Genomic DNA, 14358 nt, shown 5'->3' with positions numbered 1-14358 from the left:
GGGGTCACAAAATACCACAGCTTAATATAATACTTTCGTCATGCAATTCCATATAACTGCACAGTAGCTACATTATTGACTTATTTTACATTATAATACGGTCAGTTTACTATCGTTATTGTACTATACAGCATAGTTAGGTTATATTATTGTCAACATTAGCCCACATTGTGAAAGGACAACTCAATTATCTTACTGACAACGTTTGTCACTAAGGATTTATTTAAATAAATAGGGACAGCTAAATAATGAATGACACTATTATTATTATCATTATTATTATTATTATTATACTATGTACTTCATGTTTCATGCTTTTTCCTCTAATTTATGACTTGTTCCATATTTCTTGGACAATGACCTTGTCAACTTCAGTTATGTCAGAGCGCCAGAGTCTCTTGTTTTCTCTCTTCTATCGACTGGCCACACAAAAAAAGGCCTGCACTGATGTGAGTCCATATTGGACCCATTGAAATGTTACTGATCGTAACCGTTAAAATCAAATTTTGCACGCTTCATTTATTAACGTTAACGTGCACTTTAACGGCTTGAGTCTTGGCTCACGCCGTCAGCTGTTGGTTGCTCAAGGGGTCGTCGGGTTAAAACAATAAGCACCCGCATTAACTCAAACCGTAATCAGCGCCTTTAAATGGGCGCGGGCGGAGTGTGTGTGTGTGTGTGTGTGTGTGTGTTGTGTGTTGTGTGTGTTTAACGACAGAAGACTCGCATATTGCACCACAAAGCTTAATCATGATTCGTTGATTAAAGAGCCTGAATGAGTTTGTAATATTGCTTTAATTTCACAGCAAAAAAAACTAAAGATTATCGAAGTGTCCTGTCAAATTATGATAATGTGTATTATTATATTTTCTGAGGAATTATAGCATTTCGTTTAGAAAACGAACAAGCAAACAAATCATCTTAAATGTTGGCTAATTAAAAGTAAAAAAATGTTTCATCAGTCGGCTATTCATACTGAAAAGTTGCAATAATTTACAGTTATCGAATATTGTCTTTGAACATCCTCGTGTATTAATTCTTGCCTATAACATGGATTAGGACATCTGGATTGGTGAAAATATTACGATGATATCGGGGAGTTATATCAACATTCAGTCAGGTATCTTATATAAATACTACGATGATATCGGGGAGTTATATCAACATTCAGTCAGGTATCTTATATAAATACTACGATGATATCGGGGAGTTATATCAACATTCAGTCAGGTATCTTATATAAATACTACGATGATATCGGGGAGTTATATCAACATTCAGTCAGGTATCTTATATAAATACTACGATGATATCGGGGAGTTATATCAACATTCAGTCAGGTATCTTATATAAATACTACGATGATATCGGGGAGTTATATCAACATTCAGTCAGGTATCTTATATAAATACTACGATGATATCGGGGAGTTATATCAACATTCAGTCAGGTATCTTATATAAATACTACGATGATATCGGGGAGTTATATCAACATTCAGTCAGGTATCTTATATAAATACTACGATGATATCGGGGAGTTATATCAACATTCAGTCAGGTATCTTATATAAATACTACGATGATACCGGGGAGTTATATCAACACTGTCAGGAATCTTATATAAATACTACAGGATGATATCGCGAAAGTGTAAATATTAAGAAATAAAACAGCTCGTTCTATTTTTCCACCGAAAAGTCGAATCTTTCTAAAAAATAAAAAAAAACGTTTTTCTGTAAGGAAAAAAACAAATAGGCTATGAAACTTTCCATTCATTGACGTAAAGCCTACGTTTTTATTTGATATAATTACAATTATTTCCTGATCTGGTGGTCAATACGATTTTTATTTATTTTTTTGCTTATACTTCTTTCTTGTCCGTCACTAAAACATCTTACATGCCTCAACAATGTCATTCCCTCGCAAGATTCCATATGCAGAGTGTGTCTAATTCATTCTTTTAAACGAAGCTACAATTTCTTTGTAATGACATCAGATTTGAAGAACCCCTAACTCCTCCAAGCCTCCTCCCTCTCCGGGTTCGCAAGCAGCCCATTGGTGGATGACAGGCAGTCGGAAAAGCAATGGCATTGTCCTGGTGACTTGCCCCCCCCCGTCTCATACTTAAGTCCGCTATAAAACATGTCATCGTGCTCGTGCATGCCAAATGGGCTGTCAGTTGTGATTGGGGAGTAACAAGTGGATTCAACAGCGACACTTTTCCTGCACCGAGCTGCGCTCTACATCTCTCGGTATGTTTCACGTCTGCTCTCCGGGATCATATTGATAGTAGGCTTATGGCATTTAGCAAACTGTGATTTCTGTCATAAAAATACAAATCCTAATTTGAGAATGAACTCATGACCATCATGAGTAAAATAACTTTCAAGAGCCTTCTCCTGAACTTTCGTGGATGTGTTTGTTAACCTTCTCGTTACTCCAGCATTGAACATTTAATTCGTTTGAAAAGTATATTCTTAGGAAATATTCACACGGTTTTAACGTAGCGGTGGTTGTGAAAAAATCTGATTGCTATATGGTTTGTTTACTTTCTTTCCGTAGACTATTGCGCTGTCTGAATAAACCTGAGCATCATCATGGACTCCGATACCAGCCGAGTGTCTAGCCGACCTTCCTCCCCCGAAGTGCACGATATGTTTCTGCATGCGATGAAGAAGCATATGGTAGGCTTCTCCGGTACTGTCTCGTCCACACAGAGCGACTCTCCACCGGAGATACCCGCGGACATGCGGAGCCTCTCCGACGATGAAGATGATATCACTCTGAAAATGCTGTCAAAGAAGGACCGTAAACTGCTATCGGAGAACGAGCTGCAGGGGATGCGACTGAAAATCAACAGCCGGGAGCGGAAGAGGATGCACGACCTCAACATCGCCATGGACGGTCTCCGGGAGGTTATGCCTTACGCGCACGGGCCTTCGGTGCGCAAGCTTTCCAAAATCGCCACTCTCCTCCTGGCGAGAAACTACATCTTGATGCTGAGCAACTCGCTTGAGGAGATGAAGAGACTGGTCAGTGAGATCTATGGCAGCGGACACCACGGCAGCTTCCACCCCTCCGCCTGTGGGACCATGGCGCACACTGGGCCACTGCCAGGCCATCCGACTGTTTCCCACGCCTCCCACCCGGTGCACCACCCACTTCTTCCCCCTGCGGTCTCCACCGCAGCCTCTCTCTCAGCAACGGGTCTTACCTCGATCAGACCCCACCATGGACTCCTGAAGGCGCCCTCGGCCGGTCCGGGCCCCTTGGGCAGCAGTTTCCATCACTGGGGCGCAGGGATGCCCTGTCCGTGCAGCATGTGCCAGGTGCCACCTCCACATGTGTCCAGCATGAGCGCTGTCACCATGTCCAGGCTGACGAGTGACTCCAAATGACTTGGAACACTTGTCATAGAACGAGAGCAGGAGAAAAGTGAAAATAACTTTCGGCTGTAGACGTCACCCTGCATCTTAGTCCATATAAACACCTTTTTTAATGTTATTTATCTGTTGCTGAAATTAGCTTTGGATTGAGCCAGCAGAAATTCCCTACTTTATATAAACTGGAAGAGCGCTACTAACATAGCATTTTGTAACAGTATATAGCGTAATTAATAAAAGGTGCTTTAAAGACCCATCTTAATATTCAGTAATGGCCATCAATTCACTGGTTGCAAACCTTTCTTACATTGTGGCTGCCAGGAATATACACAATTCACATGGAATTACTGATGGCTTTTTTTATGTTCTGGATCATTATTTAATGTAATGTTCTTGATCATTATTGAACTTTAAGACTAGCCCATTCCGAGACCGAATAAACTAAAAGACACTATTTAGATTTAGCAAACTGGATGAGAGCACAATGGTAATGTAGATTGTAAATATGTAGATTCAGAATTCTGTTTATATAGTACGAGAGATTTTATATCAAGCCTTTTGGTTCATGTTTGGATTGACCCCGTTGTTATAGCATGTCTGCTTTCAGCCATGTAGAGCTGGTACCATGTTGCACCTGCTTCTTCCTCTGCCTCTTGTATAATATGTCCCTTCAGTGTTCTCTCTTCGACGTCACTGCCGAGCCTAGATGGCTGTTTTCTTGTGTATGGTTGTATTTCCATTGTGTGTTGCCACGCATGCCAGTCACCGCGCGACACCAAGAACGATCACTTCTTTATGTTTTATATATATAAAAAAAAGTGCTAAATGATATTTATTTACTTATTTTCAATGGGATTTCAAATGAATCAATGACGATGATTATTTTGGGATTTTAAATGTTAAATAAAACAAGTTTAATGACATATTTTGTTGCCTATTGGTTATTGATGTCATCCTCTTGCAACAAAACACCAACGCTTAAAGTTCCACGTAAATTGTAAGGAAAACATAAACAGGCCAAATTACCCCCAATAAGAGCCATTGTAGTCTAAGTGAACGATTTACATAGGTAAACGTCAAATGGGGGATCTAAGCAATAGCTGAACAGTTTGTTCTATCCTAAATTGTCTATGGCATTTTGAGACAAGCAGAAACACCTTAGGTTTTAAGCTGTGCGTGTAGCCTGATAGTGGGTCAACATACACAGTTTTGTACAAAAAAAAAAAAAACTTAGTTTCTTGATTTTCATTTAGCAATTATATAAAATTAATAAAGCCTTGCTTCGTTTGGATAACTTGCGATGTAGCTGATAGTCAAAACGAGACGTGATATGATATTAAGAATGAAATGATACAAAGACAATGTACTTATTCCAGTATTAACTAAATTCAAACCATACATTTTCACAAAACAATATAAACACCTTAAACACGACTAATTATTTACAGTGTCCTACCATCCACTACAGATTCATCGCAGATACATCGTTTAAGACATTTTCGATTTGAAATATGGACCAAGGCACACTTCGACATTTTATTCAAACCTAAAGGCCATGTTTAAACAATACGCCTTTAGTAAATTATGTTGCGTACAAAATAATTAGAATTAGAAACACAAATACACTTTAATAGAAGTAGGAAATATATTCGGAACAATGACTTACTGCCCCCCCCCCCTTCAATTCAACTAAAGGACAAAGAAATCCACAACGTGTAGATTTTAGTCCAGACTGCTCAACTTTGAGCTCGCACTATTGTTAGCAGCGTCATTATAGGCCTACTATAATCCCAGTAGCCTATTTCAGAAATCAAATTCAACTTCTCGAACTCTTCTAAGCACGTTGACGTTTAATTTCTTTTATTATCTTTTTTGATATTTCGTTTCATAGAATTATAAAAAATATAAACCACATAAAATGGAATTCACTGCAAACTGGGCATTTGGAGTCACAAGCCAGATTCCTTTCCCCATAAATGTTCAGATGTGACATCATGCCTAATTTATTTTCCATGATTATAAAAAGTTACAAATGTCATGAACGTCGAGGAATAATTTATTATTTTATCCAAGATTCAAGAAAGAATTGCTGAATCGCTCCGCTTTGGTTTATGGTGTCCGGTTGTGGAGGAGGCCCCGACAAGTCACAGAGGTAACACATCCCTCACAAGTTATGAATCAAGTCAATTAGTCTCGCTAATTAGACAAAAACAAATAAATAAAAGTTACATTCGAAGTATATATGAGATTTATCATAATTATTTAAAGGTTACAGTTTTCACCTTCATCTTTTCAGAGCACAACACACTTGTTTGTGACTTTGCCTCTCCTTCAGACTAGCTCATAAGGGTGACTTTTAAACTTTTTTTGGCACCGATTTGATTTGTCCACGTGTGCGGTCACACACAAAGCCCATTTGCTGTCACAACGAGCGTTGTTTGAATTGTTTCGGCATGGATCCAGTTGGACTTCCACATCTCTAGGTTTTTAAATACTTTGATAAACTGAAAAAGCAAATACCGTCTTGATGAAATGCGGCCACTTGGATATTTGTTCTGAGACTACATGACAGGGGGGGCACTTACCAAGACGTAGAGAAAATGTTTTTGGATTCTTGAGCTATGCAAAATATGCGGGCAAACGATCCCTAAGACATACGAATAAATTCTGTTCTGAAGAATATCTACGAATAAATGAATATAGCTGGGTATACATTAGTAAACGGCGACAGCTGCACAGCAGATTGTGCATGCTGTTGAAATGTTTTCGAAAGGCTTTTGAAGCTGGAACGATATGGAATGAACCTGATGTTTGAATATTCATGCTCGCATTTGTTTATTTCCTCTCTTTTTAACAATTTAATTATTCAAAAGATGTGAATAAGAAACTGAAAAAAAAGTCCTTGAAGATTTTGTAGGACATTGCATAGAGAAAAAGAAAGAATAACATTTATTGACTTACTGCTATCACCCCCTGAACTTCCGCTATCTCTCTCAAACTTACTGCTATCCCCCTCTGAACTTACCGCTATCACCCCCTGAACTTCCGCTATCTCCCTCAAACTTACTGCTATCTCTCCCAAAGGTACCGCTTAAAAAGGTCAACACTGTGGGCCAGGAAGACATATAACTTTTAGTGCACATAGAAGATGCCACCCGAGTCATCTCAGCCAGGTCTACTAGCCTAAAACAAAGGATACAGTTACATGTTTGACGGAACAAATTGAGTCCAAACTGAGGTTAATCAAATTTGTACAGGACACAATGCTGAGATCATGTCTTTTTGACCTGCATCTGTTATTCAGGTCATCTCAGCCTGCCACTCCATTGAGAACCCATTTGTTGCCTGCAAAATGCAATTACTCACAGAGTTAATGAGGACTATAAAGTATCACATTTCAAAATTAAATAGAACCCCCCCCCCCTCTCTCCCAATCCCTCACCACAATTCCATCTATTTCGTTCCCACCTTAACGAGCAGCCTTTTCACTTCATTATGAGTCAGAAAGACACCTACTGTCAGTCAGTTATCTACACACCATTACACCAACAAACACACACCATTACACCAACAATACTGTCAGTCAGGCCGGCACACACACACACACACACACACACACACACACACACACACACACACACACACACACACACACACACACACACACACACACACACACACACACACAGACACAACACACACACACACACACACACACACGCAGGCCTAACATACAGCAGGCCCAACATACAGCAGGCCTAACATACAGCAGGCCTAACATACAGCAGGCCCAACATACAGCAGGCCTAACATACAGCAGGCCTAACATACAGCAGGCCCAACATACAGCAGGCCTAACATACAGCAGGCCTAACATACAGCAGGCCCAACATACAGCAGGCCTAACATACAGCAGGCCTAACATACAGCAGGCCCAACATACAGCAGGCCTAACATACAGCAGGCCTAACATACAGCAGGCCCAACATACAGCAGGCCTAACATACAGCAGGCCCACCATACAGCAGGCCTAACATACAGCAGGCCCAACATACAGCAGGCCTAACATACAGCAGGCCTAACATACAGTAGGCTCAACATACAGTAGGCTCAACATACAGTAGGCTCAACATACAGTAGGCCTATCATACAGTAGGCTCAACATACAGTAGGCTCAACATACAGCAGGCCTAACATACAGTAGGCTCAACATACAGTAGGCTCAACATACAGTAGGCCTAACATACATAATAGTTCAACATACATGTAGGTTGCTGCAATAATCATAAATATCTAATTATGTTTCTTGCATGTCTTATTATTAGGGTAGTATAATGTATGTATTTAAAGAATGCAAATCTTACAGTACTAGTTTAAAATGAATAAATAGTTGAACCGTCATTACACGACACGACCCTGATAGTTGAACCGTCATTACACGACACGACCCTGATAGATGAACCGTCATTACACGACACGACCCTGATAGATGAACCGTCATTACACGACACGACCCTGATAGTTGAACCGTCATTACACGACACGACCCTGATAGATGAACCGTCATTACACGACACGACCCTGATAGTTGAACCGTCATTAAACGACACGACCCTGATAGTTGAACCGTTATTACACGACACGACCCTGATAGATGAACCGTCATTACACGACACAACCCTGATAGTTGAACCGTCATTACACGACACGACCCTGATAGATGAACCGTCATTACACGACACGACCCTGATAGATGAACCGTCATTACACGACACGACCCTGATAGAAGAACCGTTATTACACGACATGACCCTGATAGATGAACCATCATTACACGACATGACCCTGATAGATGAACCGTCATTACACGACACGACCCTGATAGATGAACCGTTATTACACGACACGACCCTGATAGATGAACCGTCATTGCACGACACGACCCTGATAGATGAACCGTTATTACACTACACGACCCTGATAGTTGAACCGTTATTACACCACATGGACCTGTATACATGCATCATTTAAACATATAAAGATGCTTGTTTAGTGCCAGAGTGATTTACCCCAGAAAGCTGATTTAACAGATCCGTATCCATAGCTGGTGCCATGGCGACAGATTCCTTGATCCTAAACTTGATCCTAAACTCGATCCTAAACTTGATCCTAAACTCGATCCTAAACTTGATCCTAAACTCCCAGAATGAAATGTCGATAGTTTGAATACTCATATGGTGTTATGTAGTGAGGGTTAGGAGGGGTGATATAGTGAAGGAAGGGAAGTGTGATATAGTGAGGGTTAGGAGGGGTGATATAGTGAAGGAAGGGAAGTGTGATATAGTGAGGGTTAGGAGGGGTGATATAGTGAAGGAAGGGAAGTGTGATATAGTGAGGGTTAGGAGGGGTGATATAGTGAGTGTTAGGAGGGGTGATATAGTGAGGGTAAGGATGGATATAGTAAGGGTAAGGAGGGGTGATATAGTGAGGGTTAGGAGGGGTGATATAGTAAGGGTAAGGAGGGGTGATACAGTGAGGGTTAGGAGGGCTGATGTTCTGAGGGTTAGGAGGGGTGATATAGTGTGGGTTAGGAGGGGTGATATATTGAGAGTTAGGAGGGGTGATGTATTGAGGGTTAGGAGGGGTGATATAGTGAGGGTTAGGAGGGGTGATATAGTGAGTGTTAGGAGGGGTGATATATTGAGGGTTAGGAGGGGTGATATAGTGAGGGTTAGGAGGATAAGAGAGGAGAGGATAAGAGAGGTAAACAATTAATAGAGGGGGAAGATAAGAGAGGGAGAGAAATAACCAAATAGAATGTGAAGAGAAGTGCATCAGTAGCAAGAGTCAGACAACAGGTCAGGTCTTAGCTGTGTAAAGCTCTGAGGAGGAGGGCAAGGCGTCAGCGGCCAATGAATTGAGCGTTATGAGGTCGTTAAGGGGAATCATCTGAGACCGCTCCCTGCCTGGGGACCGATGTTTATTTCAGTTCATCTGTTCATCCTTACGGAAAACAAAACACCTCTCTGGACTGATATATAGAGACTAGGCTACAGTGTGACAGACACAGAGAATGCAGACCTGTGAATAGGGAATGGCTGATTACAGTTGCACTATTGATGGCATAGTATGCTCCTCAATAAGTTTGATATGAATTGTCTGGAATCCTTCCACCTTGCAGGATGATATCAAACTCAACGGCAGCATATATTGCCGAGTCAAGGATTACAGATCATGTGTCTACCTCAGAACTTGTGAAGTGGAATACATGTTTTACACCCAAACCCAATAGACAAGCGAATGGTTGATACTGTCTGTCTCAGAGACCAGTGGACATATGGACATATGAACATCAACAGCAATTTCAGTGTAAGACAGAAGGGTAATGGCTTTGAAGAAGAGGTGCTTGTGAGAGAGAGGTGAAAGGAGTCTATGAAGTGAAGCAGATGAACTCACAGATAGGGTGGATCAATGTGTTTACTAAAAGGGACAGACGGACAAAGACAGAGTGAGAGCGAGGGAGCAGACAGAGTAAAGGACAGTCAGAGGAAAGAAATAAAGAATCTCCATTGAGAGAGAGAGTTTTCTTCTTTTATTTGTTGTCTGGCTGAAGAATTGTCCCCATGTCTTTGAAAGGGAGGATAATCCTGTCAAGTAAACAGACCTTTGGATATTCATGACTGGCCGAGCAGAACAGAACAGAGCAGAGAAGAGCAGAACTCGAGCAGAGCAGAGTGGGGCTGGCTTAATGAAAGAGGACACAGCCAGGATGGGATTTAACATCAAAGTGACTCCTGGAAGGGAGACACAGAGCCTGGACCTGCTCCCAGAGGGGTGCAGTGGGACAGGGGTGTGTTGGGGTGTCCATGGTGGGACAGGGGGGTGTTGGGGTGTCCATGGTGGGACAGGGAGGTGTTGGGGTGTCCATGGTGGGACAGGGGGTGTTGGGGTGTCCATGGTGGGACAGGGAGGTGTTGGGGTGTCCATGGTGGGACAGGGGGTGTTGGGGTGTCCGTGGTGGGACAGGGGGTGTTGGGGTGTCCATGGTGGGACAGGGGTGGGTGTCCATGGTGGGACAGGGAGGTGTTGGGGTGTCCATGGTGGGACAGGGAGGTGTTGGGGTGTCCATGGTGGGACAGGGGGTGTTGGGGTGTCCATGGTGGGACAGGGGTGTTGGGGTGTCCGTGGTGGGACAGGGGGTGTTGGGGTGTCCATGGTGGGACAGGGGGTGTTGGGGTGTCCATGGTGGGACAGGGGGTGTTGGGGTGTCCATGGTGGGACAGGGAGGTGTTGGGGTGTCCATGGTGGGACAGGGGGTGTTGGGGTGTCCATGGTGGGACAGGGAGGTGTTGGGGTTTCCATGGTGGGACAGGGGGTGTTGGGGTGTCCATGGTGGGACAGGGGGTGTTGGGGTGTCCATGGTGGAACAGGGAGGTGTTGGGGTGTCCATGGTGGGACAGGGGGTGTTGGGGTGTCCATGGTGGGACAGGGGGTGTTGGGGTGTCCATGGTGGGACAGGGGGTGTTGGGGTGTCCATGGTGGAACAGGGAGGTGTTGGGGTGTCCATGGTTGGACAGGTTGGTGTTGGGGTGTCCATGGTGGGACAGGGGGTGTTGGGGTGTCCATGGTGGGACAGGGGGTGTTGGGGTGTCCATGGTGGCAGGCAGAGGGACAGGAGGGGAAAATACAGCCAGGGTTGGTCAGGGCTGCAGGCCCCCTAACACTAACCCTAAACCTACCCCCCCCCCACACACACACACACACTGACGAGATGAGTACCCTCCTCATCTCCATCTCACCCTAAACCTAAACCTAACCCTAACCCTAACCCTAACCCTGACCCTGACCCTAACCCTAACCCTAACCCTGACCTTGACCCTAACCCTGACCCTAACCCTAAACCTAACCCTATGGAATCAAGTCTCTAACACAAGTCATTTATCAGACGACACTTCTCAGACACCAAGCAGATGTAGTCTGTGTGAGCAGAGAGTTTCATCTCCTCAGGTTTCCATTTAAACCTCAAAATGTGATTTGGGCTGTGGTCTCTGCCCTTGTTCTCAAACCTCCATGCCCCTCATATGTGTCTCTATGTGTGTGTGTGTGTGTGTGTGTGTGTGTGTGACTGTGTGTGTGTGACTGTGTGTGTGTGTGTATGACTGTGTGTGTGTGTGTGTGTGTGTGTGTGTGTGTGTGTATGTGTGTGTGTGTGTGTGTGTGTGTGTGTGTGTGTGAGTGTGTGTGAGTGTGTGTGTGTGTGTGTGTGTGTGTGTGTGTGTGTGTGTGTGTGTGTGTGTGTGTGTGTGTGTGTGTGTGTGTGTGTGTGTGCGTACGTACGTGTCTGCATGGGATGCTTGTGTGTTTGAATGTGTCCAGAGACATGCAGTATGAGGCTATCAGATACCATGTGGAATGATCCATATGCTTAGGTGACTATGTCATAGGCACGTCTGTCACCTCTCCCTTGTGTTGCCAACTCCGGGGTGCCAACGTTCTCTGGCAGCTGGGCCGACAAGATGGTGCAGAGCCAGAAATACTCCAGAAAAATATTGGTTATGAGACAATGGTTACAGACTAATTATACAGCCTGACGATTTTCTATTGTTTGTGGAGGAAGCTAACCTATTTCATTGATTGACTCTAGGCCATTTCCCTTCCAACCTATTTCATTGATGGACTCTAGGCCATTTCCCTTCCAACCTATTTCATTGATGGACTCTAGGCCATTTCCCTTCCAACCTATTTCATTGATTGACTCTAGGCCATTTCCCTTCCAACCTATTTCATTGATGGACTCTAGGCCATTTCCCTTCCAACCTATTTCATTGATGGACTCTAGGCCATTTCCCTTCCAACCTATTTCATTGATGGACTCTAGGCCATTTCCCTTCCAACCTATTTCATTGATTGACTCTAGGCCATTTCCCTTCCAACCTATTTCATTGATGGACTCTAGGCCATTGTCCCTTCCAACCTATTTCATTGATTGACTCTAGGCCATTTCCCTACCAACCTATTTCATTGATTGACTCTAGGCCATTTCCCTTCCAACCTATTTCATTGATTGACTCTAGGCCATTTCCTTCCAACCTATTTCATTGATGGACTCTAGGCCATTTCCTTCCAACCTATTTCATTGATGGACTCTAGGCCATTTCCCTTCCAACCTATTTCATTGATGGACTCTAGGCCATTTCCCTTCCAACCTATTTCATTGATTGCCATTTCCCTTCCAACCTATTTCATTGATTGACTCTAGGCCATTTCCCTTCCAACCTATTTCATTGATGGACTCTAGGCCATTTCCCTTCCAACCTATTTCATTGATGGACTCTAGGCCATTTCCCTTCCAACCTATTTCATTGATTGACTCTAGGCCATTTCCCTTCCAACCTATTTCATTGATTGACTCTAGGCCATTTCCCTTCCAACCTATTTCATTGATGGACTCTAGGCCATTTCCCTTCCAACCTATTTCATTGATGGACTCTAGGCCATTTCCCTTCCAACCTATTTCATTGATTGACTCTAGGCCATTTCCCTTCCAACCTATTTCATTGATGGACTCTAGGCCATTTCCCTTCCAACCTATTTCATTGATGGACTCTAGGCCATTTCCCTTCCAACCTATTTCATTGATTGACTCTAGGCCATTTCCTTCCAACCTATTTCATTGATGGACTCTAGGCCATTTCCCTTCCAACCTATTTCATTGATGGACTCTAGGCCATTTCCTTCCAACCTATTTCATTGATGGACTCTAGGCCATTTCCCTTCCAACCTATTTCATTGATGGACTCTAGGCCATTTCCCTTCCAACCTATTTCATTGATTGACTCTAGGCCATTTCCCTTCCAACCTATTTCATTGATTGACTCTAGGCCATTTCCCTTCCAACCTATTTCATTGATTGACTCTAGGCCATTTCCCTTCCAACCTATTTCATTGATGGACTCTAGGCCATTTCCCTTCCAACCTATTTTATTGATGGACTCTAGGCCATTTCCTTTCCAACCTACTCATTGATTGACTCTATGCCATTTCCCTCCCAACCTATTGTATTGATTGACTATAGGCCATTTTTCATCCAATCTATCTTATTGATTGACTCTAGACAAAATGCATTTGCCCTGTGATCTAATAGCCTTCCAACATATGTCACATCTCTAAATTGCTCCTCAAATCAAATTATCACTCCCTCCATATGGCTATAATGCCTCCATATGGCTATAACTCCAATAGTCTTTGACTAGAAACCATCTTATCACAGGTCAATTGTAAATGTCCTTTTTGTTGTCACGTTTGTATGGCAATACACTGAACAATTTTTTAAAATAACATAAGTGAACAAACAGAATTTTAATTTTAATGTTTTTAATTTAACAAGGGAAGTCAGCTAAGAACACATTCTTATTTACAATGACAGCCTAGGAACAGTGGGTTAACTGCCTTGTTCAGGGGTAGAACGACAGATTTTTTTACCTTGTCTGCTTGAGGATTTGATCCAGCAACCTTTCAATTACTGGTCCAACGGACTAACCACTAGGGTAACTGCCCCCCCTGAAATAATAGCAAGGATAACAACCAGGATAACAAGTTGCCTTCTAGGGAGTGTGTCCTAGCCACTGTGCTTCTTCTGCCTCTTTGGGGTTTTGGACAGGGTATCTCTAAAGCACTTTGTGACAACTGCTGAGGTAAAAAACTTTTTTTATAAAATACATTTGATACATTGATAAGCCATCCAGAGTTGATGGCTCACAGTGGGGGGCTTTGGGAGAACATCTGTGAGAAACCTGCTTCAGGTTGAGAGGAGAGAAGGAATACACTGAGAGGGGTGGCTCTTAGAGCCTCAGCCTCCACTTCCAGGTCTTAACAGGGATTATCCCCGGAGAGGGCTGCTGGGTGACGAGGAGAACACAGTGGAAGATCAATGAGCTGATCTGGGCTAGGCTGAGCTAGGCCGGCCCCCAGAG

The 14358-nt window shown here is 43.1% G+C and overlaps 2 protein-coding genes across 2 annotated transcripts; one reads left to right on the top strand and one right to left on the bottom strand.

The window, feature by feature from the left end:
- Positions 1 to 2164: 2164 nt before the first annotated feature.
- LOC112246104 (oligodendrocyte transcription factor 2) lies at positions 2165 to 4308 on the top strand. Its single transcript, XM_024414379.1, has 2 exons — positions 2165 to 2254; positions 2565 to 4308. Exon 2 carries the CDS (start codon positions 2600 to 2602, stop codon positions 3398 to 3400), a length of 801 nt encoding a protein of 266 aa, XP_024270147.1. The 5' UTR covers positions 2165 to 2254; positions 2565 to 2599; the 3' UTR covers positions 3401 to 4308.
- Positions 4309 to 10167: 5859 nt separating this feature from the next.
- Positions 10168 to 11040, bottom strand: LOC121846246 (36.4 kDa proline-rich protein-like). The gene has a single exon (XM_042320108.1). It carries the CDS (start codon positions 11038 to 11040, stop codon positions 10168 to 10170), a length of 873 nt encoding a protein of 290 aa, XP_042176042.1.
- Positions 11041 to 14358: the final 3318 nt, after the last annotated feature.

The sequence above is a fragment of the Oncorhynchus tshawytscha genome, linkage group LG03, assembly GCF_018296145.1.
Source record: "Oncorhynchus tshawytscha isolate Ot180627B linkage group LG03, Otsh_v2.0, whole genome shotgun sequence".
NCBI classification, from domain to species: domain Eukaryota; kingdom Metazoa; phylum Chordata; class Actinopteri; order Salmoniformes; family Salmonidae; genus Oncorhynchus; species Oncorhynchus tshawytscha.
Note: the sequence above shows the minus strand (reverse complement) of the source record. Positions and strands in the feature narration are given on the sequence as shown.

Coding starts and splice junctions, on each gene's coding strand:
- LOC121846246 (XM_042320108.1), bottom strand. CDS start 11,040: ATGGACACCCCAACACCCCCTGTCCCACCATGGACACCCCAACACCCC.
- LOC112246104 (XM_024414379.1), top strand. CDS start 2,600: ATGGACTCCGATACCAGCCGAGTGTCTAGCCGACCTTCCTCCCCCGAA.